The sequence below is a fragment of the Poecilia latipinna genome, unplaced genomic scaffold (assembly GCF_001443285.1).
Source record: "Poecilia latipinna isolate Pla-1442-1.1 unplaced genomic scaffold, P_latipinna-1.0 Scaffold1661, whole genome shotgun sequence".
In the NCBI taxonomy this organism is placed as follows: Eukaryota; Metazoa; Chordata; class Actinopteri; order Cyprinodontiformes; family Poeciliidae; genus Poecilia; species Poecilia latipinna.
The window spans coordinates 102,112-128,212 of NW_015114277.1; the positions used below are offsets into that span (position 1 = coordinate 102,112).

The 26,101-nt window shown below is 41.4% G+C and overlaps 1 protein-coding gene and 1 long non-coding RNA gene across 12 annotated transcripts in view; one reads left to right on the forward strand and one right to left on the reverse strand.

Annotated features, from left to right (window-relative positions):
* LOC106964353 (uncharacterized) overlaps positions 1-6,496 on the reverse strand; it is a 26,574-nt gene extending 20,078 nt beyond the window's left edge. The window contains exon 1 of the long non-coding RNA XR_001428405.1: positions 5,880-6,496. This is a non-coding gene — a long non-coding RNA (uncharacterized LOC106964353). The remainder of the gene's footprint in view (positions 1-5,879) is intronic.
* A 6,675-nt stretch (positions 6,497-13,171) lies between these two features.
* The window catches only part of obsl1b (obscurin like cytoskeletal adaptor 1b), a 31,261-nt gene continuing 18,331 nt past the window's right edge, over positions 13,172-26,101 (forward strand). For 6 of the 11 annotated variants that reach the window (XM_015059830.1, XM_015059832.1, XM_015059835.1 and 3 more), the window contains exons 1-13: positions 13,172-13,447; positions 16,541-17,643; positions 19,817-20,086; positions 20,912-21,172; positions 21,261-21,572; positions 21,650-21,916; positions 22,752-23,027; positions 23,399-23,674; positions 23,917-24,192; positions 24,496-24,771; positions 25,055-25,321; positions 25,455-25,718; positions 25,813-25,887. In XM_015059830.1, the coding sequence (XP_014915316.1) occupies positions 16,629-17,643; positions 19,817-20,086; positions 20,912-21,172; positions 21,261-21,572; positions 21,650-21,916; positions 22,752-23,027; positions 23,399-23,674; positions 23,917-24,192; positions 24,496-24,771; positions 25,055-25,321; positions 25,455-25,718; positions 25,813-25,887 (3,835 nt within the window). In that variant the 5' untranslated portion in view covers positions 13,172-13,447; positions 16,541-16,628. The remainder of the gene's footprint in view (positions 13,448-16,540; positions 17,644-19,816; positions 20,087-20,911; positions 21,173-21,260; positions 21,573-21,649; positions 21,917-22,751; positions 23,028-23,398; positions 23,675-23,916; positions 24,193-24,495; positions 24,772-25,054; positions 25,322-25,454; positions 25,719-25,812; positions 25,888-26,101) is intronic. The other 5 variants (XM_015059839.1, XM_015059842.1, XM_015059840.1 and 2 more) reach the window with 3 other exon arrangements.

A 26,101-nucleotide genomic window follows, 5' to 3' on the forward strand; every position in this document is an offset into this window, starting at 1 on the left:
TTAAATGAAACTGCCCCTTTCAGGAAGCATCCAAAGACAATTTTCTTGTATTTTTTTCTGAATTTTAACAGACAGAATTTTAAAAATTAAAAAGGGTTTTAAAAAGTGAAAACTTAATTTGAAGAAAACTTTCACTCCAAGCAATAAACCCCTGATATGTTTTAACATTTCAACAGAAGAGCCCTTTTCTGAGTCTCTCTCCAGATTTTCCCCTTTTCAATAAATCATTTCTTCACGCGCTTCATGTAAAACCTCTGCCTGCCTTTACAGGCCTTGGACTTTGTAATCAGGGGGAAATGCTGCTACCTGCGCACCTGCGTATGCATTCAAACAAAGATTGATCTCTGTCCGTTCCTGCTGCAGAACTCATCTTTCAGTCATGTTCAAGAGCAAATCTTTACGTCCAACTGGAACATTCCTCCAGTCGTTTTGGAAATATTACACCTCACCTTCAATTGACACTTAAATCCCTGACAAAGAATGCAGACGGCGCTTGGAGGGGGATGGCGTCATGGCTACCGCGGCTATCGGCGGCCGCGGGGTGATACAGCAGATCGGGAGATGCCACAAAGAAGGCTTTCATCCGCCAGACAATATCAGGTCCCTCAATTAGCAGATCCCAGGGTGCCAGCGGTTATTGTTCCCAGACTGCCCACTTCAGCTCAAAAAAAAAAAAAAATGGCAGAGGTCACGGTCTAACTCCGCTTCAGCCTCGGCAAAGCAACGCCGTTTATAGTCCATGTGATTGGGATTAAGCTGGAGAGAGTAATGAGTCTGACTGGTTTTTAAAAATGGATTTAAAAGCAACATAAGAGATGAAAGAATAGATAATTAGGTAATTAGGTCATCTGTACTGCTGTCAGTTTTACAGCTGCAACTAAATGTGTTGATGAAGAAAAGAGTGACCTTTTCCTTTTTCCTGGAGCCTGCAGCTCAGCAGAGCCCAGCGGCTTAATCCTACTGAAAGCCTCACCAACTTTTGCAATCCTGGCCTCCTTTTAGGCATTTTTCCACTAATACTTGCTAATTTCTGCTGTGGGGGCGGAAAGCCTTTAAGCTACCAGGAAATGCAGACTGAAATGTGCAATCGCTGGATATTTCTTCCCACAAATGAGGCATGAGAAATGAAAACCACTTGAGTTTTTCTTTTAGAAACAAGCAACAAATCCGAGCAGAAATAAATAGAAAGGCTGTAAAATGTATTAGATATGTGGTGATGTATGTAGATGAAAGCTGAAATATTAATAATGAAACAGCCGTCAGTGACGCCAACATACACCTGCAAGACTCATGTGGTGGGCAAAGCTAACCCTGAAACACCAATCGTAAACAATAGTTTCGCTAATGCAACTAAAACTGTGCTTAGTTTTTATCCAGCTTAATGTCAGTGTTAGGTGTTGTTAATAAACAAAAACTGATCTGGAAAATAAAATCAGTTTCAATCTGTCTAAAGTCCATCATCACTCAGAGAGGAAGATTATTCCCAAGAGGAAAACGGTTCAGAAAGCTGCCAGTGGACCAAATAAAAGAACAAGAGCTCCGTCTCAGACTTTACAAGCTTCAGTTAGCAGGTTAAAGGTTAAAGTTCATGACAGGACAATTAGACAAACACTGAACAGGTATGGCTATTTGGAAAGTCGTGTCTCTAAAACCAACAGGATCACGTGATTTATGGCTGCATCTGAATAAAACACGACTCCTGGAATGACGACGTTTAGCCACATCAGACCAAAGTAGATATTTCACCGTGTCGCTCAGCAACATGTCAGGAGGAAACCAAACAGCGCAAGCTAACGGTCACGCTACAAGCCCTGGACACCATATACTCATGGAGTGGACAACGATGAGTGGACCAGCCAAGTGTTGTTTAACATCAAACTACAGCATCTTAACTGGATTGAAGTCCAGGCTTTGGCTAGGCCACATTGGACTGGACGTTCTCCTGCTGGATTTCTGATAGTCATCAACTGTGATAAATCAGTTTCCCATGAACACATGGAGTCTCCTCTTCTATAGCCCAGTAACATTGAGCTGGTCCCAAACTGACACTGAATACTTGTTTTCATATGTCATTAATATTTAAGGTGGATTCAAATTTATATAATTATTGAATTTCCATTTCAAATGTGTGCAAACTTTTTTGCTATTCCATTAAAAATGTTGAAAAAACACAATTTAACAAATGTGGAATTTCTAAATAAGAAACGTGATTAAAATCTAATTTGTTCAGGCGATAAGAGATTAAAACAACCTCTGATCTGTTCTTGTTATCTTCTTTGTAGTTTCTGCCAGTAGTAACATCCGTTTGTTGATGCGACTCAAAAGTGTTTTGTGAAATACACAAATTTTGACACAGCTGTAAAAACACCTCATTCTAGTGCAAAAGCTTTTTTCAAAAATGCCGTATTTCCATTTTCATATTTCCAATTTGAGCAATTTTAAGGTCAATGGAAACTCAACTATTGACTTTGTTTTTTCTGCTGTTTTTGATGGGATCTTTTTAGATAACATGTTGCTTTTAGAAATCTTTCATTCATCAGATGTACTATTTCAATAGTTTCTTATATCTGCAGTTCAGGTATTAAGCAACCGAAGTCTGGCTAAACCTCTTACATGAAATGGCTCAATCACAGTTAATTTGTGACCTAAAAAGCTTTTTGTCATTTGAAAACAACTTCTTGGGTTTACTCAGGTTATCTATGTCTGATAACCTGCCAATAATGGCACTGTCTGGACCAAAAGCCTTACAAATCTTTTAAAGCACCTCTAAATGTTTACAGTCTACAATCTTTCCCGTCTCTAATTCTGATGGCACTGAACCACCTGGACCAGAACAATGTCAGAGGGTATGAAGCATAACCATTCAGGCGCCCAGCGCTCCGCCTGTGCAGCGTTTAATAACCTGGTGAAGCTAAGCTGAACTGTGGTGAAGAAACGGGGTTGGACTCCCAACAAACCCATCTAACTTGCTGGTATCCATTTGGATTAGAGGAAAAGAAGGAGAAATGTGGGAGCCTTCAGTCTTTCCCATACTTCATCCAAACCCGAGCAGTCGACACGCAGTCATGTGGTCGCCGTACCTCTCACACAACACCAACTTCGGTGTTCGGCACACTCATTCCCACTGTTTGCTCCAACGAAGCGCTACAGAGACGGGCTCCTCTGTGGACGACAACGTAGCAATTTTCATCCGTCTTTGTAGTTATGTAGAGGAAATTGTACAAGTGCACATAATTCGACTGTAAAAAGTATTCATGTCGCCTGCGGCTAAAGAACCGGTTAAAGAAGCCGAGGATTTAAGCGAAATGCCAAAACCAGAGCAGACAGTGTTTGCTGTTTGTGTTGAAGAAACACTCCACCTTGGGAAAGACAGGAAAGAGTACAAAGAGTTTTACTTTTAGCAGTGAAATGTAAACATAGCAGAGTGGGAATCTTTTACTTTCTCACAATTCGATTCCAATTTCTGGGGCCAGAATTTGATTCAAAATCAATTTTGATTTCTGCTTCAATCTCAGTGTGCAGTGAATCCTCGTGATCTCCCCCAGTCCGCTTTGTAGGGCAGAATGACAAATCGAGACATTAAAGCTTCATATTTATTAAATTTTAAATATTAATCCATGTTTAGATGGAATTACTCCCTCCCTGCATCCTCCGCTTTGTTTTGGCGAAGTGTCACGTAGCGAGCGCCACCTTTCTGCAAACTCCTCCATGGACGCCAGCGTTGTAATTTCCATTCAGGAGTTTTTGGCCATTTGATAGTCTTTGTAGTTATTTCCTGAGGAATCTTAGACAATGTACATAATTCCTCCCCGCGTCAGACAAACGTTCCGTATTTACGATGCCTGCAAATACAAAAATGGATTAGTTGAAGTGAAATACCAACATCGCAACATGGCAACAAACTTCTGACCAATCAGACAACAGCTGGCACAAAACTCTGTATGAAATAGTTCGACTTGGGGTTGATGTCGAAAAGGGAAGCAAAGTGACGCATCTTCATCACGCGATGACGTCAGTGAATTGATTTTAACTGTCCTCAAGCTCCCGATTCACATTTCACAGCTATAAGGAACCAAATTATTTGTTTTGTGTAAAACAAGACGCAAGCAGCGACGTCTAGAGGCCCTGCTGGAGTCTTTTCTCCGTTCTTTGGCTTTTAAAGCTTAACTCGTCCAAACCAAACGCACCTGGAGGCTTCCCTTCCAGCCTTCTGATGCTTACGGTGAAAAAAACTCAATCCAAAGTCTCGGACTCAGCAAAATCCCTCTTTTGTCACAAGATCTGTGGCCTTGGTGGTAATCTCCCTGTCCCATAGGATTCTCCTCAGTTCACACCCCCATGGTGTGAGATTTGTGAGGGTAAGTGCCTCCAGAGACGGGACGGCCGCTGTTGAAGGACGGGTGAATGAGTGGAATTCAAGGATGCCCTGAAAAGCTGCACACACATCATGAGAGTCAATCAGAAGATAAGCAGACGTGGAGAGCAAAAAAAGAGGGATATAACTGCAAAGTGAGGTTCAAAATGCACAATGGCATTCCCGAGAGGGGCCTCGTGAAATGCTGAATGGTCTATTCATTCATTAAAAAGGGGAAATGGGTGGTAGCTGGTGCTTGGGTTTAACGCCGTTTGCATCTTTTTGATAATACTAAAAGGATCACATCACCAGTAGAGACATAAAGCGGTCTATAGTGTTGGCATTGGCCATAAATCATGGAGAGTGAAAAGCCGATGGTATACATTTCCTAGAACCGGAGAAGGAAAATATGGAGTGAAGGTTGGAGTTGGTGGGGTGGGGGGAGAGGGTCTCTGGTTTCATGTCCCTTTGTGTTCAGCAGGCTGTCAAAGAAGACTAGTGAACACGACCTGAAGCTGGAGACCGGGACAAAGTGCCAGGTACACAGATCCGGTTTCCCCCGCTTCAGCCAAACGCTGCTTTGTGGGGGAATAATCTGCACCTGGTGGTCATGGAAACCAGCTCCCATCCAGACTGAAGGCAGCAGACGAGCTGACCACCCGGAGGAAAAGTGTGCCCTGCTTTACGTCTAATGAATTCTCTAGTTTTCGCCGCAGAAACTGGAGAGAAAGATCTTTAACTTCTGCAACACCTGCTACCCAGAAATGTCCAGTCAACTCGTTTTCCATTCCTGATTTATGTTGACCAAGACAAGAAACACCAGCTGGGTTTCCATTAGCCATAGAATTGCGCAAATTATGAAAATAAATTTGCTTAATGGAAACTTACCAATTCCGATAAAACTTGTGTTTCTATAGACCCCTGGCAATGTGACGTCATTCGCACGAGATCCGACCCCGCATCTCCCTGCTGGAGCGCAAAAAGTGGCTCGCTGACAATGACTAGCACTGGTTTTAGCTGCCACGTTGTCAAAATAAGGTGCAGCATCTTGAATGTAAGCATGCTATGTAAAAGAAGAAGGGACGCAAAGCTTTGCTACTATGACAACTAATAAAGCCAGAAAAGAGTTTTAATTAAAAAAATATATATATATCGCGGGAGAGGGAAGTCAAAGTTATGCTAGCTTGACTTTGAAAAGCTTAACATGTAGATGTGCTGCAGAATTCTGTGTTTAATTTATCGAACTATAAATGTAATTTCAGATTCTAACGCTGCGAATAACGAGTGAAGAAACAAGGTGGAGTTAAAACGGTTAGGTTAATGAAGGAGGAGTCAGACAGAAACACAAAATACCACAAAGATGGACGAAACAAAGTAAAAACTCAGATCAGTCAACACAGATCTGTAGAACTGAATAGAAAACATGTATATACAGTAGAGTCCTGTAATTTGCAGAGCTTCACACCTTGTGCTGAGTGTTACCTGGATTACCTGGGAAAGACGAGCAAATAAGTAAAGGTTTCACTTGAAACAGGAAAGAGGTGCTGAGAGGCGAAGCGGCACTCAGGGTGCCATTAGTTCTGGAGCGAGTGCTCGACAAATCCTCTTCTGTCAGTGCACAGCCAGTAATTACCCAGTTCCTCTGTATTTTGCAGCCGTCAACCCGACATTTGGACATCGAGGACGACATCTGAGGGCAGCGCGAACGAGAAATACAAATAACAGCTGTCAGCAGCTTTCAAAACGAAGGCAGGACAAACACAGACACGAGTTCAACTCTACGTTCATTCAGAATCGATTAAAAACGTCCTAAAATCAGTGTAGAAATTTTTACAGTGAAATAAATCCGCTGTCTGAGGCAACGTTCTCACGTCGCCATGGAGACGGAACGCATGCGCGGAGGAAACTGCAAAAATCAGAGATTCAGCCGGTCCCGTCTCCGTTTAAGGGAAACATTTGGACTTTTTGGTTTTTACCAAATTCCCGGAAAAACAGAAGTGCACATGAGCTTTACTGTGCAAAAAAACTGTAAAATGAAGATTGATCACCTTGGAAACACATTGGAGCTAAGCTACAGCGAAGCAGAGCTACGTCACAGAGTCAGGAGCTCAGTACGCCGTGTTGCGATTGGTCAGAAGTTTGTTGCCATGTTTTAAGCAGAAATGCACAAAACATGCGATACCTCGCAATAAGTCAGTAATTACACCCCTGTTTATTTTGCATACAGCCATAACAACAGCAAATATCTATTTAAAATGACATGTTCACATTTAAAAAGCCTCACTGAAAACGTGTTTATACATTCTTAACTCTTTGGTGCAGAAACTGGTTGAAAGCCGAGATGTGAACTTCATGTTTTTGTTTTTGTGAGATGCATATATGAAAATGTCCCTTTATTAACCATTCAGACTAAATACACAAAAAAAAAAGCAATTAAAACTGCCAGGAAACTTTATTACACCATGAAAATATCCCAAAAATAGTCCAAATAGTTTGAATGTATTTTTACTTTTTCTTTTCTTCTTACAGAAAGTTTTTGTTTATGTTTTAGGAACTTTTAGGAATGGAAAGAGAGTTTGTGGTGCATTTGTATCCTAAAGAAAAAGATATAAAACTTAAAATATCTCACTAACGACATATTATATGGAAAAACCTCAGCAGAGAGCCGTTAATTATCCAAGATGTCACTGATTACATTATTACAGCGCAAAAGAAAAGAAAATCCCTGAATGTCTTCACAGAAATACGATTGGAGAGCGACATCAATAGTTCGCTCTCTGGTGTTTGTATCCGCAGGAGACATTAATACGAAGTGTTTTTCCGATTTGGTGACAAATTACACACATTTTTTACAATTACAAATGCTGTAAAATGACTAAAAAATTGTGGATGAAAAATGCAACGTTGTTGTTCATGGGGGCGAAGCGCTCTCTACGTGACACTTCGTTACAACAAAATGGAGGATGCAGGGACGGAGTAATTCCATCTAAACATGGCGTAATATTTAAAATGTAATAAACGTGACACCTTAACGTCTCAGTTTGTCATTCTGCCTTGCAAAGCAGATCATGAGGAACCTTTCCAACCGATTAAAGCAGAAATCATCACGAATTTTAATCAAATCGTGAGTTAGTAAAAAAAAAATTCCCACCCCTAATTTATATGCAAACAACTAAAACTGTTTGCTTTGTTTTTTAATTTATGGTAAATTTTCTCTAATCCACAGTCAGAATCATACAGATTCAAATATATACATACATTCCTCCAAATAAGCCTAAACCGTCTTGATTTTTGATTATAAATGATCTATTTTACAGAATTATTATATCAACCAGCAGACAGAACAACAGGAAAGTCAATAAAGATCTAAGAAACTTGGGTGGTTTGAGTTGTGACAACTTTTCATTTTGGATATTTTTGAACAACTGAAGTGGCAGCAGCTTAATGTTGTAGTTTTATAGAAATTCTGGAAAAACCATGAGTGGATGAACACATGAGTGTGAGCACATGTGGAGGGTTGGGTGTTTTCCTGTCTGTAGGAGACTTAACAAAAGCCTTGTGTGGAGTCATACTCCACCAGCAGCTAAAATTAATATATTTAACCTTTTTAATGACAGATTTCAGGAGTTTCTTCATGTGGGAGGAAAGTGATCTGACAAAATATAACAACATCTTCCTAGAGATTTCCAGATTCACCTTCCTCCACGTTTCCGAAGATGAAAACCAGCTAAACCAAACCAAAGGCAGCTGTTTATGTTTCCAGGTGTGCTAACACTGTAATGCTAACTGGGTCATGTGTTTTCAATGAATGACTTGGATGTTGACATACAAGTCTTCCTATGCATTACAGATGGGCTGAATTTGGTACTCAGAGCTAAACGGTAAACTTACTCCGTCCTTTACGGTTCTGGACTCTTCTTTGGTCTTTGAGCTCTTCTTGGAGTTCAGAAAACCCAAAATTATTCATTCCCTCAGCAGGTTTAGGCTTAAAAACAACCACATAATTAGCTGGTGGTATTGCTAAAGAACGTGAGCGAGTTAACTGTCGATATCCAAAATTTCAACACTAATCTCTAAATCAATTCAAGTGAAAGTTCATCAGAGTTCAGTGAATTTCTGCTTTAGAACTTGTCTGGAAAGATTTAAGCGAAGCTAAATGCGCTAAACATTTTCAAAGTTAGTGAAAATGCTAACGTGTGATATCAACACGGTGTTTAACTGACGCTAACAATGAAGAACATGAGAGCATAAACAGTCAAAATTTCACCGCAGAAGTAAAACTTTATTGAAGAGCTAAGCTAAGCTAAAAAATTAGCTCCACTAGGCCCATTCAAAATGTATCGTTTTGAATGGGCCCAGGCAGAGTCCTGACTTAAACCTGATTGATAATCTGTAAAGGATTAAGGTGATGGGAAGAGTAAATAGTCAAACATCTGGGTGGAAACCTGGTTAGCTCGCAGCTAACTGGACTAACTGCAGAAATCCTTCATGTTTTTCAGGGGTGTTTAAATGACATATTAGGAGAGACATTTAGTGACGTAACAACATGGGGGGCTAAGCTGGAACCAATTTAGAGCCGCCTGGAGCACCAAACCTGACCCAGCACCAGACCTGACCCAGCACCAAACCTGACCCAGCGCCAAACCTGACCCAGCACCAAACCTGACCCAGCACCAAACCTGACCCAGCGCCAAACCTGACCCAGCGCCAGACCTGACCCAGCGCTGCCGTCATGTTGGTCTAAAGACGGATCCGAAGAGCTAAAGAGACAGATTCATGTAAATTCACTATTTCCACCTTCAGATGACCGTCCACCATCATGTCTGTGTGAGATCTGGGTGGTCAGTCATCAGATCTGCACCTAAATTGGACATTTAATGTTCCTCCCACCCAGAAACGCAGGCTTACAGCCACAATAAGCCCACTGTCAGTCTGCAAACATCTACTTAGCTTCAATCTAATTAACTCTCTAAACGGCGGCAGCTGACACAATACGACAAAACAAACGCTCGATGGGACTTGAGACACTTCCAGGGAGGAAGATTAGGCGTAAGCAGGTTTAATGACTAGAAAATCCAGGAATTAAACATCACAAGGTTCACTGGGTGAACAGAACTGGTGCAGGAAATCAGACTTTATCCCTGACCAGATGGGGTGGCTTTTTTCTTCCCTAACTACACATTTTGTGAAGGATTTGCAGCTTCAGGCTCTATTAGAACAATGCAAACTTTTTAAAACTCAAGTTTTCATCCATGATTAGCAGATAAAGTCCAGCAGAGTTTCCCTCTTTTTCTGTTTTGTTTTCCAACGTCCGTCCCGCTGGCCCAGAAAGGAGAGGACAGCGGGCCGTTAAAAGGGACGGTTGGGGTCCGTCGCAGCCGCTCCCCTCCCCCGGCGGCGTCCCGCTGGGCGCATGTCAAAGATCACATGACAATAGGGATTCCTGACCCAGCTTAGCAATGGGAAACACTTAGTCAGAGCTGCTGGTCTTCCTGTGGACCGATTCTCCACCCGATCCCAACAAACCGCAGGGTAACACTCCACATTTTCCGGTTGAAAGAGGTGAAGAAGATTCAAAGCATGCAGCTTTAATGTGGTTTCCACTACAAATCATCGTCTGGACCCTTAAGTCATCAGGAGCTGCATTTCCATCAACCATAAAATTGACATTTAGGAAAATAAACATGCCAATTTTCTTTTAAAAAAAACAAACAAAAAAAAAAACTTTGTTTTCCTATAAAAAGTTTTGGCACTAAGATAAGGCTTTTTCGGTCATATTGAAATTGATTTAATTCGCAAAACTGCAATGGAAACAGTTTTATCATATCACATAATCAACAACCGCCTGTTACTACAGCGGAAACGACAAAGAAGACGACAGGAAGTGGTAGGAAGATGATGGCGCAGAATGATTTTTTTAATGGTGAACAAAGTATTATTGTGTGATTTTAACTGCATTTACTAGTTAATGGAAACACCTCAACAGTAAAATTGTGTTTTTTCAACATTAGCGGAACATTGTCACAGTTTTGTGCACATTTGCAACAAAAACAAATGATATTACATGATATTGACTGTTTTATGTACGTTGTAAGAAAGATGCAGGTATTGGCGCAGTATTGACAAAGTTTTGCGCTCTTTTGTAAGGGAAACGCGGGAAGAGCCAACCGAATACTAAACGTCATCCTCTCCGTTTCCATTCGCCATCATCTGTTACAAAAACATTTCCTAAGATGGATTTCCAGCGTTCAGGATGAAAGATTCAGAACAGCAAGAAAGACAAAATGCCCAACATGGTTTCAAATGAGGACAGAAAAAAATCTTCCAAACATTGAAGCTTAGATTTGAGTAAAATCTGGTCAATAATCATATTTTACCGTTAAAGTCTGAGGCAGATGCAGGATGTTGGGGGAAAAGTTCTAAAAACTAAGAAGAAGAAAATCCTGCAAACTTTTAAAAGCTTAAACTGATTGTTTGCATTTAGTTTTAAACTGTTTAGCGCAAATGAGCGAGTCTATCTGCCTGTGCAGGTTCGCGGTGGAAACGCGGCAGCAGCCGCAGGTTTTCCTACCTGACCACTGCGACGCGGCCGGGAGGATGAGGAGCAGGACGCAGCGGAGGAAGAGCTGCAGCCGAGAGCAACACCTGCGGACAAAACGCGTTCACAGATTTTCAGGTTTTACTCTGACACAAAGTGAGCGAAAGTTTCAGAAATGAAATGAATCCCGCACCTCATCTTCATCTTCTGTCTGTGTGCGGGACGGTGCGGGGCGCTACATGGACCCTTCCAGGGGAGGGAGAGGAAAAGGCGGAGAGGAGAGAGTCTGGGTCCGGGGCTCCGCTGCTGCGCCGCCGGAACAGCTGATGAGGAGGAGGAGGAGGAAGAACTGGAGGAGGATCTGACCTGCACATCAGGGACTTCCCCCGGGTCCTAAAGGAAACAGGTTGAACTCAGAAAACCTCCCAATAAATAAATAATAAAGAAAACTAAATAAATTGATATATAACAAGAAATAAATTTATTATATTACTGATTAATCAACAATAATATTATTGCTTCTACTTCTATAATAAAAAGTATTATAGTTGAAATAATGGTTTATTTATACAACAATGATTTATATTTTTTTTTTCCGGTATTAAAATGTAAAAAAAAAATAAATGCTACTTTTACCACTGCTACCACAAAATATCAACAAGAAATTATAAATTTATATGATTTATCCATTAATATAGATTATTACTTAAATTAATAACAAAATAGTAATAAATGTAGTTCTAAATGATATAAGTATTATAATAACGTTGTTAAAAATAATATTATTCACAAATAGGAAAAATACTACTAACACTACTCTGACTAAAAATAATAATTAAGGATAATTATAGTAAAACGTTATTAAAAATAGTATATATTTGGATATAATAGCAATACTGTCATTAATTATTCTGTTGGGTTGGATTCATCCTGGGCAGAGCAACAGGCTGGAACAAAAACAAAAAGTCATAATTATCATAAGTACACATAATTTTAATATTTCTGTATTTTATTTAGTTTGGGAGCTTTTACTGTTGTACGTATTCTAACTCATTATACCAAGAATAATAAATATATATATTTGTTTAAGACAGGTTTTCATGTTAGATTCGGTAGTTTTAGTATTTATAATTGTATTAAATTCATAAATCAGAACAATTTTAAATGGGGATGTTGCACTTACAGAAGATGGCCAGCAGAGGGCGGAGTTGCTCTCCTTTCTACAGACAGATTTAATTTGATTCTCCGTCTAAACAGGATTTTCTGCTTTCTTTCTACATGTTTGTTATATCTGATCGGTTTCCCTGCAGAAGCAGCCAATTAATTAATAATATTGATTTATCCAGCAGAACCCAGAACCACAGACAGGCTGAGACTCCCTGCTGAGCCTGGACAGATTGGTTTGGGACTGTTGGTGTAATTAGGTATGAAAGTGATTTTATTTGGTTTGTCTGAGGACAGAAGCAGAAAAAAAACTGAAAACTTTCAAAATAAAATCATAGAGGAGCGTAAATCAATCACCTTTGATCCAGTATTTGTATTTCTATTTATCAGGAGGAAAAAACTGAAAATTTATTTTGGTTTGTTGAGATTTTAGGCCTTTAGGTCGTTCTGTTCTGATGCAGTTCTGGGATGCAGATCTGCATCAAGCAGTTCTGCATCAGCTTCTCGGCAGATAAATGGGTTTTCAGTAAGTTTTGTCCTCTGTTGATTGACAGCGCTGAGCTCCGCCTCCTGGCTCTGATTGGTTGTTTTTGGTGCATTTCTTCAGACAGCTATAGCAGCTCAGGAATGAGGGGAGACGATATATATATATATATATATATATATATATATATATATATATATATATATATATATATATATATATTTTTTTTTTTTTTTTTTTTTTTTTTACAGATTATCTGTCTTTTTTATACTCTAACTACATGGTGACAGTTCAACAAATCTGTAAAAACACATAATAAAAGTTACCAACTGCAGCTTTAAATGATTGAATGTTGTGAGTTAGAGCCGCATGACTTGGTCGTATAATTTTTCTGTTTTTACTTCAAATAAATTGATAAAATAATTAACTGCAATTTATTTACCTGTCAGTCAGGCTTTCTTAAAGTGATTTCTTGAATTTACCGGATTACTTTTTCACATTGGGCCAGGTTGACTGGAAATGCTACTTAAGCTATCTTTAGCCCCTGCTGGCAACTGAGTGGAAGTGCCTGACTGATCCGCTCTGCTGTCATCAAGGCACCCAGTATTTTTAGGGGGCTGCAGCAGCTGCAAAAGCATTTAGCAGCACTCCACGAACAATGACAGCTGCCAGAACGTACACAGGAACTGAAGCGCTGTTCTGAACTCGCTGCTTTTTGGGTTCGTTTTGCAGCTTTCAGCTCCTGCTGCCGGACAGAAAGCTGAGGATGTGACCGCGTTGTGTCATGTGTGTGAATTTAAAGTGGACTTGGGACACGGCTCGGCCCTCAGGACACGCTGCCCTGACTCGGACCACGGCTGTAGGCTCGGAATGCGTGTTGATGGCCGTTCCCGGCGACTGAAGCGAGGTAGGCAGGAGAGGGCAAAGGTCATTCCAATTAAATAAGACAAGTAAACACAGGGGTTAATCTCATCTCTTTAAGTTTCCACAGGGAATATTAAATACACTTAAACTGCAACATCCTAACTGTGGGAATGAAATATCTCTCACGGTCACTTTATCCTGAGTCATCTAGACTAAATATTTCCAAAAATGATTAAAAAACAATCCCTCCCATTGAAATTATCATCTTATTGATCAGCAGTTGATTCCGTGTTCATTATGTTTACAGCTAGTTTTACATTTTAAAACCAGCATTAGAGTCTAAATCAGGAGAAGAGCAGGGGGAGGTCATCATTTCGACATGTTTGGAGGCGTTCATGTGAACATGCAGTGTCGTAGTACGGGATGTTTTCTGGCACTGCAGAGTGTGCGTACTCAGGATGGAGCCAAAACTTGAAACGTTGCCATCCATCCGTAGAGCAAAGCAGCTAATTACTCACCCTGAATGGTCTGGAATAACAGTAAGACTTCAGATTTCAGAAGGTCTTGATGATGTAATTTAGAAATATTTCACTTACCAATTTTCAAAATACTCATATAAAAGTTATACATATGAAAGTAACCCAACAACCGATTGCTATAGCTAAGTTATTGTTATTAAATATTCCAATAAAATCTATAATCACAATCAACAATCCTGCCTACAGACATCTAGCAACAGTAATTGCATTGTTTTGTCAACTTTGTAGCAATTCCTCATTCTGGGCTTGCATGTGGTGACAGTGGAAAGGAAAACTACCTTTCAACAGAACGAGTGGCCATCTAAAAATTTAGCTGTGCTAACCCTAAAGCAATAATCATCAGCATTAGTTCTGCTAATGCTAAAGTGCTAACTTCAACTCAGATTATATCTACTCTAAAAATACTACAACTGTCAAGCACCAGTTTAATTTTGACATTATAATTTAAATGTTCTATAAAACTCTTAGATATTGTGTTCATGTTTACATCTTTACAGTTTTTTATTTTGTTCCTGTAAGTTTCTTGTTTGAAATAAAGTTATTGGGGGGAAAAAAGAGAAGAAATTAAACTGTAATGCTAAGGGTTAGCGTTAGCATTACAGAGTTCAGGAAACAACAGATTATTTATTCCCCTGCAGATGTCGGCTTAAAGTCGCCTCATAATTTCACCAACATCCTGATTGGAAGTGACCAGTGGTGAGGACCACTAGCTAAAACGTTAACTGTGCTAACCCTACAGCACAAATCAGAAACTTTAGCTCTGCTAATGCTAAAGCGCTACACCAACACGGTAGTTTGTGGAAGCTAATGCTAAGGCCCTAACTGCCATTCAGATCACATCTGCCCTTTACAGACTACAAACCTCGAGCACCAACTTAGTTTTGACATAAAAAATAGAGAACATGAGGAGAGGAAACAGTCCTGACCACTTCAAAATAAGAGCATGAACATAAACAGAGAACTACGTGACAATTTAGTAACTTTAACACATGTGAAACTTTATTCAACTGAAAATGTACAAAGCAGCTAAGTAAATTTGCGCTTTACGGTTTAGGAGAAGCTAACTGTGCTACATTTTTTCAAAGTTAGCAAAAGCACTAAACAAAATATTAGCTGTGCTATTAGCGCATTAGCAGATTAGCGACGTGTGCCTACCGCTCATTATTGGAGGCTAATTTTATCCACTTAGATATTCTGGAGTGAATATCCTGACCCAATCTGAAATGAAAGATTGGGTCCCCAGTTCTGTCCTGTGGGACGGGAACCACAACTTATTGTTCTGGTAAAAACTTTTAGGTATTCGTTCTGGGATTTAGCTTCTGTGTGAGCCCGCATGTTTCTGGCTGTCTTTGTGACACCCGACACACACTCCCTCACAGGTCTTTATTTAGCGCTCACTATATTAAGAGCTTTCCCACTGAAATACAGCACCAGCTGTACTGGCTGTGTGTTGTGGCTGCTTTTGCAAGCGGGCCTGGGCCGTTCCTCCTCCGACTGCTGGGCTGTGTTTTTCTCCCACGCAGACAGATCTAATTCAATTAACCCTAATATTCATGCCATCCGTTTGTGCTGAATCACATGCAGTTAGAGAGGGCGAAGGGAACCGTCAGGATGACAGAAGGTGCTCTTGGCATTTTAACTCATTTCCCCTTGGATAACATTATCTCATGGAATACTGAACTCATGTTTTCAGGTTTTAATATTCTGGTATTGGAGCTTCTTTACATAAAATGTCAGAGAATGCATTCATCTTTAACAGAACAACCAAAACTCATTATATACACAGCAGCCAGTTCTAGCAGTTTCAGTATTTTTCAGACTTATGCAATTCATGTGTAATATGAGCAGTTTGGGACCTAAAACCGACCCTTGGGGAACACCACAACTTATTTCCATATTGTAGCTGATTTTGTGTTCACCCATTTGTACAAACTGTTGATTTTTTCTTAAAGTGACTCCTTACCCAGTTCAGTCCAACTCCTCTGATGCCATAATCTTCCAATTTTGGGAAAAAATATTCGGTGATCTATGATATCAAATGTTTTACGTCCATAAATATTCCTGCTACATATTTTTTTTATTGTTTGCAGCTTTTGAAATTTCTTCAACCAATTCCCCAGCAGGCTGAGCTCAAATCACGGCAGTGACGTATGACACGGCTTTTGGGACAGATACTACCGTTTTTGTGACAGGTGCCACAACGTTTTGTGACATATAACACAGCTTTTTGTACCAGATACCACAACTTCCATGTGCAACGACTTGTGTGGCACCTGTCACTCCTTGAGTGGCAGCTGGTGCTACCTGACATTCAAGCTGCCACTAGGTGGCCATAGTGTGCCAAAACTGTCACTGAAACATGGCATATGACACCAAATCAGGGCGGCTGTATGTGTATATGTATATGTATTCTTGTTTTTTTCAAGAGTTTTTAAACATTCTTGCAATTTATTTGTTCAAAATAAAATTATTCATATTCTGCATTCAATCTTATACAAAAGCCATGGATTTGCCACTGCCAGGATTTGAGATTTATGTCAATAATAATGCCAAAGATCTATTTTTGGTTAAAGTAATCTAATGTTTTTTTTCTTTAGAAACATATCGAGCAGAACTTGGATGGACTCGGTTCACTGAAAAGTCACAACTCTCCTGAACGACTTGAGGGACGCTGTCAGAGAAGAAATGGATGTCTTTGGTGGCGCACCACGTTTCCTAGCCTACCCAAGACCTGTAGTGGTCCAAAGTGGGACTGATGCAGTTCTTAAGTGTCAGATTGGTGGTGATCCACGACCTGCTGTCATCTGGGAGCGAAACAACGAAAAGATTGACCCCCAAGGACGATATAGGGTCTTTGAAGATGGCAATGTTTACAACCTTATCATTACAGCTGTTACTATTGAGGACAGTGGGCAATACATTTGCAAAGCTAAGAACAGCATTGGGGAAACGTACGCGGCTGCCACGCTAAAGGTAGAAGGCGAGGCACAAGAGATGGAGCTCAGAGAGGAAAACAAGCCACGGTTCCTCATCAAGCCTCTTTCCACGCGTGTCGGCCGTGGGGAAGATGCCGTCTTCTCCTGCAAGCTTTGGGGAAACCCACGACCGGAAGTTGTCTGGGAAAAGGACGGTAGAAAACTCAACGAAATATTTGAGAGCACGCATTTCAGCGTGGGCTACCAGGATGGAGGATGGTTTCAGCTCAAGATCTTTAAGACTCGCGCTCCGGACGGTGGGGTGTACACATGCAAAGCTCGGAATGAGTTCGGGGAGGCGTTGGCAGGAGCCGTGTTGCTCGTCGACGCCGGCCCTGGACACGAAGAGGAAGGAAACCGTAACGGCTACACTAACGGCCACTGGAAAGTTCATCAGGGAAAACAAAGGACTGGCAGACAAGCGCCAACCCGACTAAAGGACGACGCCATGACAAAGTCCACAAAAGTGAAAATGTTTGCTGTGTCTGAGGGCAAACATGCCAAATTCCGCTGCTTTGTGACTGGAAAACCCAAACCAGAAATAATCTGGAGGAAGGACGGTAGACTCATCCTGTCCGGAAGGCGATACTTGTTATATGAAGACAGAGAAGGATACTTCACGCTCAAAGTTCTGTACTGCAAGCAAAAGGACAATGGAGTTTATGTCTGTGCTGCATCAAACACCGCAGGGCAAACCCTCAGCGCTGTGCATCTCGCCGTCAAGGGTAGGTCAATGCTTTTTTCAGAGATTTCCTTTGCATTGTTGATTAAGAGTGGGACAGCCAGGGATGTCTTCTGCAGCAAGGAATGGGGCTGAGTGGGGCGTGATGCATCTCAGATTTCTGTCCATTTGATTCTGGGATGATGTAAGTAGGATATAAGGGTACACTGAGGTCATGTACTGGGATAAAGCCAAGGAGAGAAGGAAAAACGAGGATTTAAGACCTCTGACCAAGGCTTGTTGACGATGTACTTCACAGAAAAACGGGTACTAAAATGAAATTATTCCATTACTGCCTTTAAAACTTAATTAATATAAACAAGCCACGTTCAGTCATATTATCATAAAGTCTGCAAACTTACTGGCTTGCTGAATGGCTATGGATTGGTCCATGTGAGGGAGTCTTTTAGAGTGGGTATTATGTTTCTCACATCGCCCGAGAAACTCTAAGGTCACCACAGTATCAGTTTGAGATAGTAAATATAACATTTGAGACCAGACTCTTTGTCTGTACTTGCAGCTAGTTAGAATATGAAAGGCAACTAAATATATTTGCAACTGGTTTTAACAAAATATCCGTAAGGCAAAGCGTCGATAAGGCAACGAAGAGCTTTGCACACAGATGGCTAAATAAAGCCCACATTCTGTTGTTTACAACTGTCTGGTACCGTCTCCTGGTGTCGGTTGCAAGCACTTTATTCCCTATCTAACACCTCTGAGTGTTTACAACCCTCCCATTCCTCAACAAAATAAGTTCCTTGTCTTTTGATTTCTCGTTTGCTTAACTGGAATCTGTCGTAAAACAAATTCGAATTTATAGTGTCACTACAAGAACATAGCTGTGGGTCAAATTATCCTGAGTACACTCACTGACGAGAACAGCGAAGCACTAAGTGTCCGGTGATAATGTAACAATTTTCTTTAGCTGCGCAGACCAGCGATTGATATGTAAATGATTTATTTTGCGAGGAGCTGAAACATCCAGAACAGGCAGTAAAGCGCCTGAGAGGGGGCGTTGCTGCTGCAATATGTCAGAGACATTTGCTGGAGTGACAGTCAGGCAAAACACAGAGTGAAGGTCAGCAGACACAGGGGATCCCTCATGGAGCTGTCACACAGCATGACCAGCACTCCATGGAGTTTGATTGGGGTTTTATTTTGGGTTTATACGAGTGGAGGGGTCACATGATGCAACAACCTGGCATGCTGACACAGAAACGTCCAAGTGGCTTGACTGAAACACTTTGGCATCCAACAGGAATGGTTAAATTTGGACGTAAATCGCTGTTCATTGCCAGCTGCCAGGTCTGAGACTAACCAGGGATAACTAGTCGCATTACCAGGCACATTAGTTAGCATAAACATTTCATTTTATCTCATCAAACTTACATTAGCTGATACTTGTAGCTTTATTGAGCTGAAGTTTACTGGTTGCAACACAATTAGCATCAGGCTTCTGTTGGTAGGCTGGACAATAAAACAATAATATCTGTCATGAAAATACATCTGACAGGAGAAAAAAGTGGTTTGTGTCCAGGATATGTGGGGTCTGCAGAGATTTTAGCAGGCGTGTCACTCCGACAAATTTTGCTGGATGATAAATTGTCCCAGAAGTTGTTGTTGTTGTTTTGAGACCATTTTTGGATGACATGATGGTATCATGATGCAATCACATTCTCAAAGATCAATAAACTTTAAATTATAACAAATATTCAGCACTGTCACTGGAAGGCATTTAAAATCAAATAAATAAACAAAGCAACAGAAACACAAATAAAAATAATTATAAAGTCTCTGTAAAGACATTTATCCTTCACAGAAAAGGCTAGTTGATACCAAAACACCAGACTGAAGACTTTATCATCCAGTTTCTGGCAGAAAGAGAGAGAAAAATAAAATGATAAATCATGGAAATTACTGAGATCGCTTCAATTAATCATGCGATTAATTGACTTATAGCAACAGACCTGCATGTCAGTCCTGATGGTCACCAAGAGTTGGTCGGCTGGCACTGCCGATCAACTATTGATGACCTATCAATCACTACCAGAGCAGGCGCGGGAGTTGAAACTGTATTAAGACTTACTGTTGTCCTTCTCTAAACTGTATAATATATTTTATCTTGCATACATTTGTAACTATAACTACTAATATCCATTTATGACCTTTGACTGCAGAGCCACCGGTTCGGTTTAAGCAGCCTCTCTATGATCTTGAAGTTTGGGAACGGGATTTAGCTGTTCTGGAGTGCGAAGTTCCAGAAGATTCAGTTCCCATCAAGTGGTATCTGGAGGACAGACGGCTGCAGCCGGGGGCCAAATATGGAATGGAGGAGTGGGGAACAAAACGGAGGCTGACGATTCGGGACATTGGCGTTGATGACGATGGGATTTACCTCTGTGAGATGCCTGATGGGGGCAGAAGCATCGCCGAGGTAGCTGTAAAAGGTAATTACATTTCATTTATTCATTTTAAATTACTTACATCATATAGAAATGTAGTGTTGCTTACAGTCTGCATGATACAATATCTCATCTTGGCAATTACAGGATTTGCGTAGCTGAACAGCTTTTTCTCAAGCGTTCAGTGGACATAAAGTTATTATCTCTTTATGTCAAAGTGGAGAAATGATCCAAGTGCTTTAAAAAACATCCAGCTGTTTTCTGGCAGCAAGTTATTTGTTTTGTGTTGCCTGGAAAACAAGCCATTTGACAAACTTCCCAAATTTAACATGACATATGAGCAGGCACAAGCCCTCACCCAGAGCCCAAGCAGAGCTAGTCAGCTGGTTTTACCGCCGTACAATGGCTGCTGGAAAGATGTGCGGTTGTACAATTACGCATCTATTTGAAATAATTTTTTTGTTTATAAAATGCAAGAGTAAATGTTGAGACGCATAAAAGTGACAGAAGCCCAAAAAACAGCTCATTCTGAAAGGACCTAAAATGGACAGAACTGGTGAAATATCATCATCTGCCAATGCCTTCACCTTTTGGCACCCAAATCTTTAGTAGAATATTCCAGAATCTGATTAGTTTTAAGCTCCACAGAGGATTTACAGTTCAGTTGTTTATGCCACCAAAGCAGATTTACGTAAATCCAAAGAAATCAGACTAGAAAGCAACACCTGGAATATTTATTATCTGAAATGTTTTGCTCTTCTGTGGGAATGCCAAGGATCTCTGGAGAGTATCACTGTGCAGAGGGATACCTTCGTGTCCCTTCCTCAATCCCACATGGTTGGTTGTTTGATAAAACTTATTTTCTTCCAGGTACAATTTTGCGAAAGCTTCCAAGGAAAGTGGATGTCTTGGAAGGTGAAAATGCCGCCTTTTGTGTTGAAGTGGAGAAAGAAGAGATGGACATACATTGGTACAAAGATGGCATCGAGCTGCGCGAAACGCATCAGACCATCCTGAAGTCCTTTGGTCGAACTCACATCCTGGTTTTTGTCAACACGATGCCCCAAGACTCTGGCCTTGTGACCTTCCTCGTTGGTCGGTCCAAGACTTCATCTCAGTTAAGGGTGAAAGGTTTGTTCCAGTTCTTATCGCATTGAGCTCTGAAAAGCCCAACATTTACAGCTTTAAGGTTTATAAAACCTCACTGTTTTGTTTCTAGCGGCCCGACATTGTCCTCCAAGTTGTCCAGTAGGAGTTCAGATCAACACGGAGCGTGCGAACGCCGCTCTCCTCTCATGGGTTCCTGCCCCAGATTCCCGGAAGAACCCTCCGTCTGGTTATGTGCTTGAGCGACAGGAAGTAGGCACCGGTTCGCAGGAGTGGCTGCAGTGCCTGACCACTGACTCTGCAACCTCAGTGGAGATCCTGGGTGACAGTGTCCCATGTGAAGCAGATTATCGCTTTCGCATTTGTAGTGTAAATAAGTACGGAAAAAGCAACAACGTTGAGTTCCCCAGAACTGTTCATTTAGGTAATCCAGCTACAATAACCAACCCTTTTATCACTGATTGTTAAAAAGTGTTTTAATAAAGTCATTTTTGTTTGTAGTTCCTGTCGCCAGGATTCAAGCTCCTCTACAGGACGCCTTGGTGCCAGAGGGACAAGATGCTCTTTTCACCATCGAACTTTCTGCTTCGGTGATTGGTACCTGGTTCTTAAATGGTACTCAGCTTCAAGATGATGAGCGTTATTCCCTCCGCCGGTCAAGGACACACCAGTCTCTTCGTATCCGAGGAGTACGCGACACAGACAACGGAGCGGAGATTACATTCATTGCCTACGGCATCCGAGATTCTGCAGCTCTGTACATTCAAGGTATGCATAGTTTATTTTATAACTTTATAGCATTTAAGAGCATGCTAAGACTCCATAGGTGCCTAAAGATAACCTGGAAATGGTAGTTAAGGAATGATTGAAAGAACAGGCATGATGGGTATTTGGGAAAATACAAAAAAGGTTAAATTTAAGTGACAGTAAAGTCAAAGAGTGAGATTCAAGGGACGGTATATATTTCTCTGAGTCAAACCAACCTGTTCCCCTCCTGGCCTGTGGGGGCGCTGCACCAAGAACCACTGAAGGAAACGACACAAAAACCTATGAAGACACTGAGAGCAACTTCCTTCGAAATGTAAACAAAAATGAAGTGGCATCAGATTTCAGGGGTCGTAGGATTCTTCTTTTGTCTTTTACAAAAGACCATGAACCATTTCTCCCGCTAACGCTAGGCTAGTGGTTATATTTACCCAGAATGCCGTGCGCTGTAGTCCACACCCTGCTTTGGAGCGGTCTTCAGTCTGTTTGGTGTTGATTCATGAATTCAAACCGCACCAGAGTTCACTTCAGCAGAACTGAAACCGAGGTTTGTAGGCAGACCAGAGTTTGGTTTGTTGGTTGCCATCAGAGTTCGATTAGCATTCACACCTCTCCAAACGAACCAAACTTTCTAGGCAAACAAACTACAATTTGATTAAAGCGGACTAAACAGGACTGGTGTGAATGCACCACTGGAAACCATGATTTATGTGAACAACAATAGGAAGAACGTTTTAGAGGCTTTCAGAACTGGAACAATCTAAGAACAAAGAGGAAATTAATTAATTTACATGTAAACAGTTGGTAATAACAGAAATGTCTTTCCTAAAATCTACAGCTCCACTTGTGAAATTTTCACCTCTGTCTGAAATGGATCGAAACAAGTTTGTGGAAGTTGGCAACCCCATCGTGCTCTACTGTGAGCTCTCTGATCCTGCTGCTCCGGTGCACTGGTACAAGAACGGCGTCGAGTTGCAAACTGTGGAAGGTCTTCATGTTCAGTCCGAGGGAACAATGAGACGGATTGTCATCCAGTCTGCAGACTTCTCGCATTCAGGAGTCTACTGCTGTGATGCCATTGACGATGTAATCAGGTTCAACGTGGAAGTCGAGGGTAAGAGGCTGTAGTTTCTGTTGAGGTCGCTTTTTTAAAATCAACATTTTTGTGTCATTTGTATAATCTATTGTTTATTTCTTATGTACTCTTATATAATATATGGACGCCTTGCATGTTATTGTTTACTTTCGGAAACACCCGCACAACGCTGGAGGGCAAAAAGACGATTCGTTTACTTGCTATCCGATTAATTAATTGAAGCCTGGAGATGTAGGTATTATTAATGTGCTACTACTCATAGTTAGCTAGCGGTGTTTTGCCCTCCGGCAGGGAGATGGGGGTGGGATCTTGTGTAAGGAGTTTATAGAAACAAGATATTCTTTTCTAAAGTTTCCACAACCTAACCGATTATCTCTCGATCTCCACAGCCCCGCCTGTGAGGTTTTCCGCAATTCCAGATGCTGAACGGAGCAAAAGCATCCAAGCAGGCGGGCCGTTTGTTTTACAGTGTGAGCTCTCAGATCCCTCTGCCCAAGTGTACTGGTACAAAGATGGATCAAAGCTCCACCCTCAAACCGGAGTCGATGTCAAAGCCGAAGGCTTATCGAGGAAACTGGTCGTCCATTCAGCAGAAGTCGCTCACTCCGGCTTGTACTGCTGCAAGACAAAGGGCGACGCCGTCACCTTCAGTGTGGAGATCACAGGTGATTTCTTTCTCCTCAACATGAGAAACATTAACAAGCTCCTTTTCAGCAAAGCCACTAACTCTTATGATACTGTTGTGTGTTGTCTGATGTTTTGCTCTTCTTGCCATTGAATGTGCAGCAACATTTTTATCCTTCAGCCTGTTAGCAGTTAAGCTGTCTGGAATAGATTATAAATAATACTCTAAATGGCTAACATGAGGTTTACTGAAGGTTGTCATGAATTTTAAACATATCTGTAGCTCCATCTATGAAGTTCTCAGCTATTCCTGAGGATATGAAGATCAAGTTGATCGAAGCTGGCAGCCCTATAGTTCTCCAGTGTGTGGTGTCGGATCCCGAGGCCCAGGTTTGCTGGTTCAAGGAAGAAATGAAGCTAATTTCCAGCTCTGGATTAGAAATCCATTCAGTGGGCAACACAAGAACCTTAGTTATTCAGTTGGCAGAGGTGTCCCACTCTGGTTTATACAGATGCACCACTGACGATGATACCGTGGAGTTTCAAGTGGAGATCAAAGGTGACTTTTCACTTCCTTTCTTAAGTGTTGATATCGTAACCACCACCTCCTCTCTCAAGGTGCCACTAACTATCCCTGCTTAAGAACTATGTGGCTTGATGGCTGCTTCATTCGCACAACCGAACAGAAATGTTAACGACTGTTTATTGTCACTTGCTGTGTAACTGCTGTGGCTTTCTCTCAACTCAAAGTCTCCAAAGCTCTTTTTATCTTCTGCTCAGTAGCTGTCTGTTTGAAAGGTGTGTTTCCACCTTTCAAACAGACAAGTGGGTTTATTTAGTTGTCCTGAATTCCCAATGATAGCTCTACCTGTGGCATACTCTACTATCTTTGAAGCTGAGAGAGGCGGGTCCCTTGAGGTGGGCGACCCTTTGAAGGTGGAATGTGAGGTTGCAGCCTCCACTGTCCCGGTCTGCTGGAGTAAAGATGGTAAAAAGCTCGACCCGCAAAAGGGTTGGGGTATACAAAGTACCGGCTCACCGCAGGGACCCGTTATCCCACCCCCTGAGCTCTTGCCCTCAGGGCAATACTGCTGCCAAACCACTGAGGCCACTGTCCACGTCTCTGTGGATGAAAAAGGTGATATTTTTTTTACAGTTGTTTCACTATTACAGCAAATCCTAAAGCTTCATAGACTCTAGATATGACTAACATTTCTATGCATTTCTGTACCTGTTTATGTGATGCTGTGTCTAAAGGTGTGTGTCCGAAAGGTGTTGTAAAATAATCTCTACTTACAGAATGAAGATTTGTGTTTAGTATGTAAAAGCAATGCTGTTTTTCATTGAGTTTGAGATTTGACAGATTCCTCCAGGGCTCAGCCTTTCTTCAGTCCAGTTACATTTTGAATCACTATCTTTAGCTCCAACATTGCCGCCCTGCCGGGAGGCTGGAGGGTTGCAGACACTCGAACCAACCCGTCCAACTGAACCAGTCGGTGAAAGCTCAGACCCTGCAAGCCAGGTGTCGTGGCCGAGAGATTCACAATCCTATTCAAGCACACAATTTGGTTTTGAAACGGGAGACATCAAGGAGACCCTTGTTATTGAACCAACTCATCCTTCAAACTCTGGAGCATACTATTGTGCAACAGCAGATGATGTGGCCAAATTAATAGTAGTGAACAAAGGTGATTTTTCTCATTTGCAAATGTCATATATGTATATATAGTTCCAATTCTCTGTGTGCATCTTTGAAAGACTATCGCTAGGTAGAAATAAGGACAGTATGCACTGAACTTATTCCCTAATGATTGTTTGTAGTGTCCCCTCCAACATATGTACTTGACCCTGATGAGAAGACCAGGTCAACCGAAGAGCAATATCCAATTGTTCAGCAATTTGAGATTTCAGATCCCATTGCTAAAGCTTGCTGGTACAAAGACGGCACCCAGATTTATCCTAAAAGAGAACCCGGCACCGAAGAGCACAGCCAGATCTTGGCCCTTGTGTCCCAAAACTTGTCTGATGATGGCGGGTTCGGCTGTGACGCGTCTGACGGCGTGCCGTTAAGAGCGGACGTGAAAGGTGGTGTCTCTGCACATTTAAGACTCAAGAATTTAGTTACATGCGTGAAGCTTTCACCCACCTCATTGTTTTCTCTTTGGCTTTGTCCGAACAGCAGAGCAGTGTCACTCGCGTGACCAGGTTGGTGAGGTAGCTGATGCATCAGCCCAAAACTCTGTGGAAGTCAAAGGTGATTTGAGCTTTTAAAATCAGTCATCCATGTTAACCCAGCCCATAAATGCCACTAACCGTAGTGGTTATTTCACTGTTAGCCCAGTCATGTGAGCCATCTGTAAATCTTTTTTCCTTTAGAAAACAGCTTTTATCACACTTTCATCCTTGATGTTTGGTCATTTTACTGATACTTTGGGCTCTTAATCAAAGACATGTTTTTTGTGTAGCTG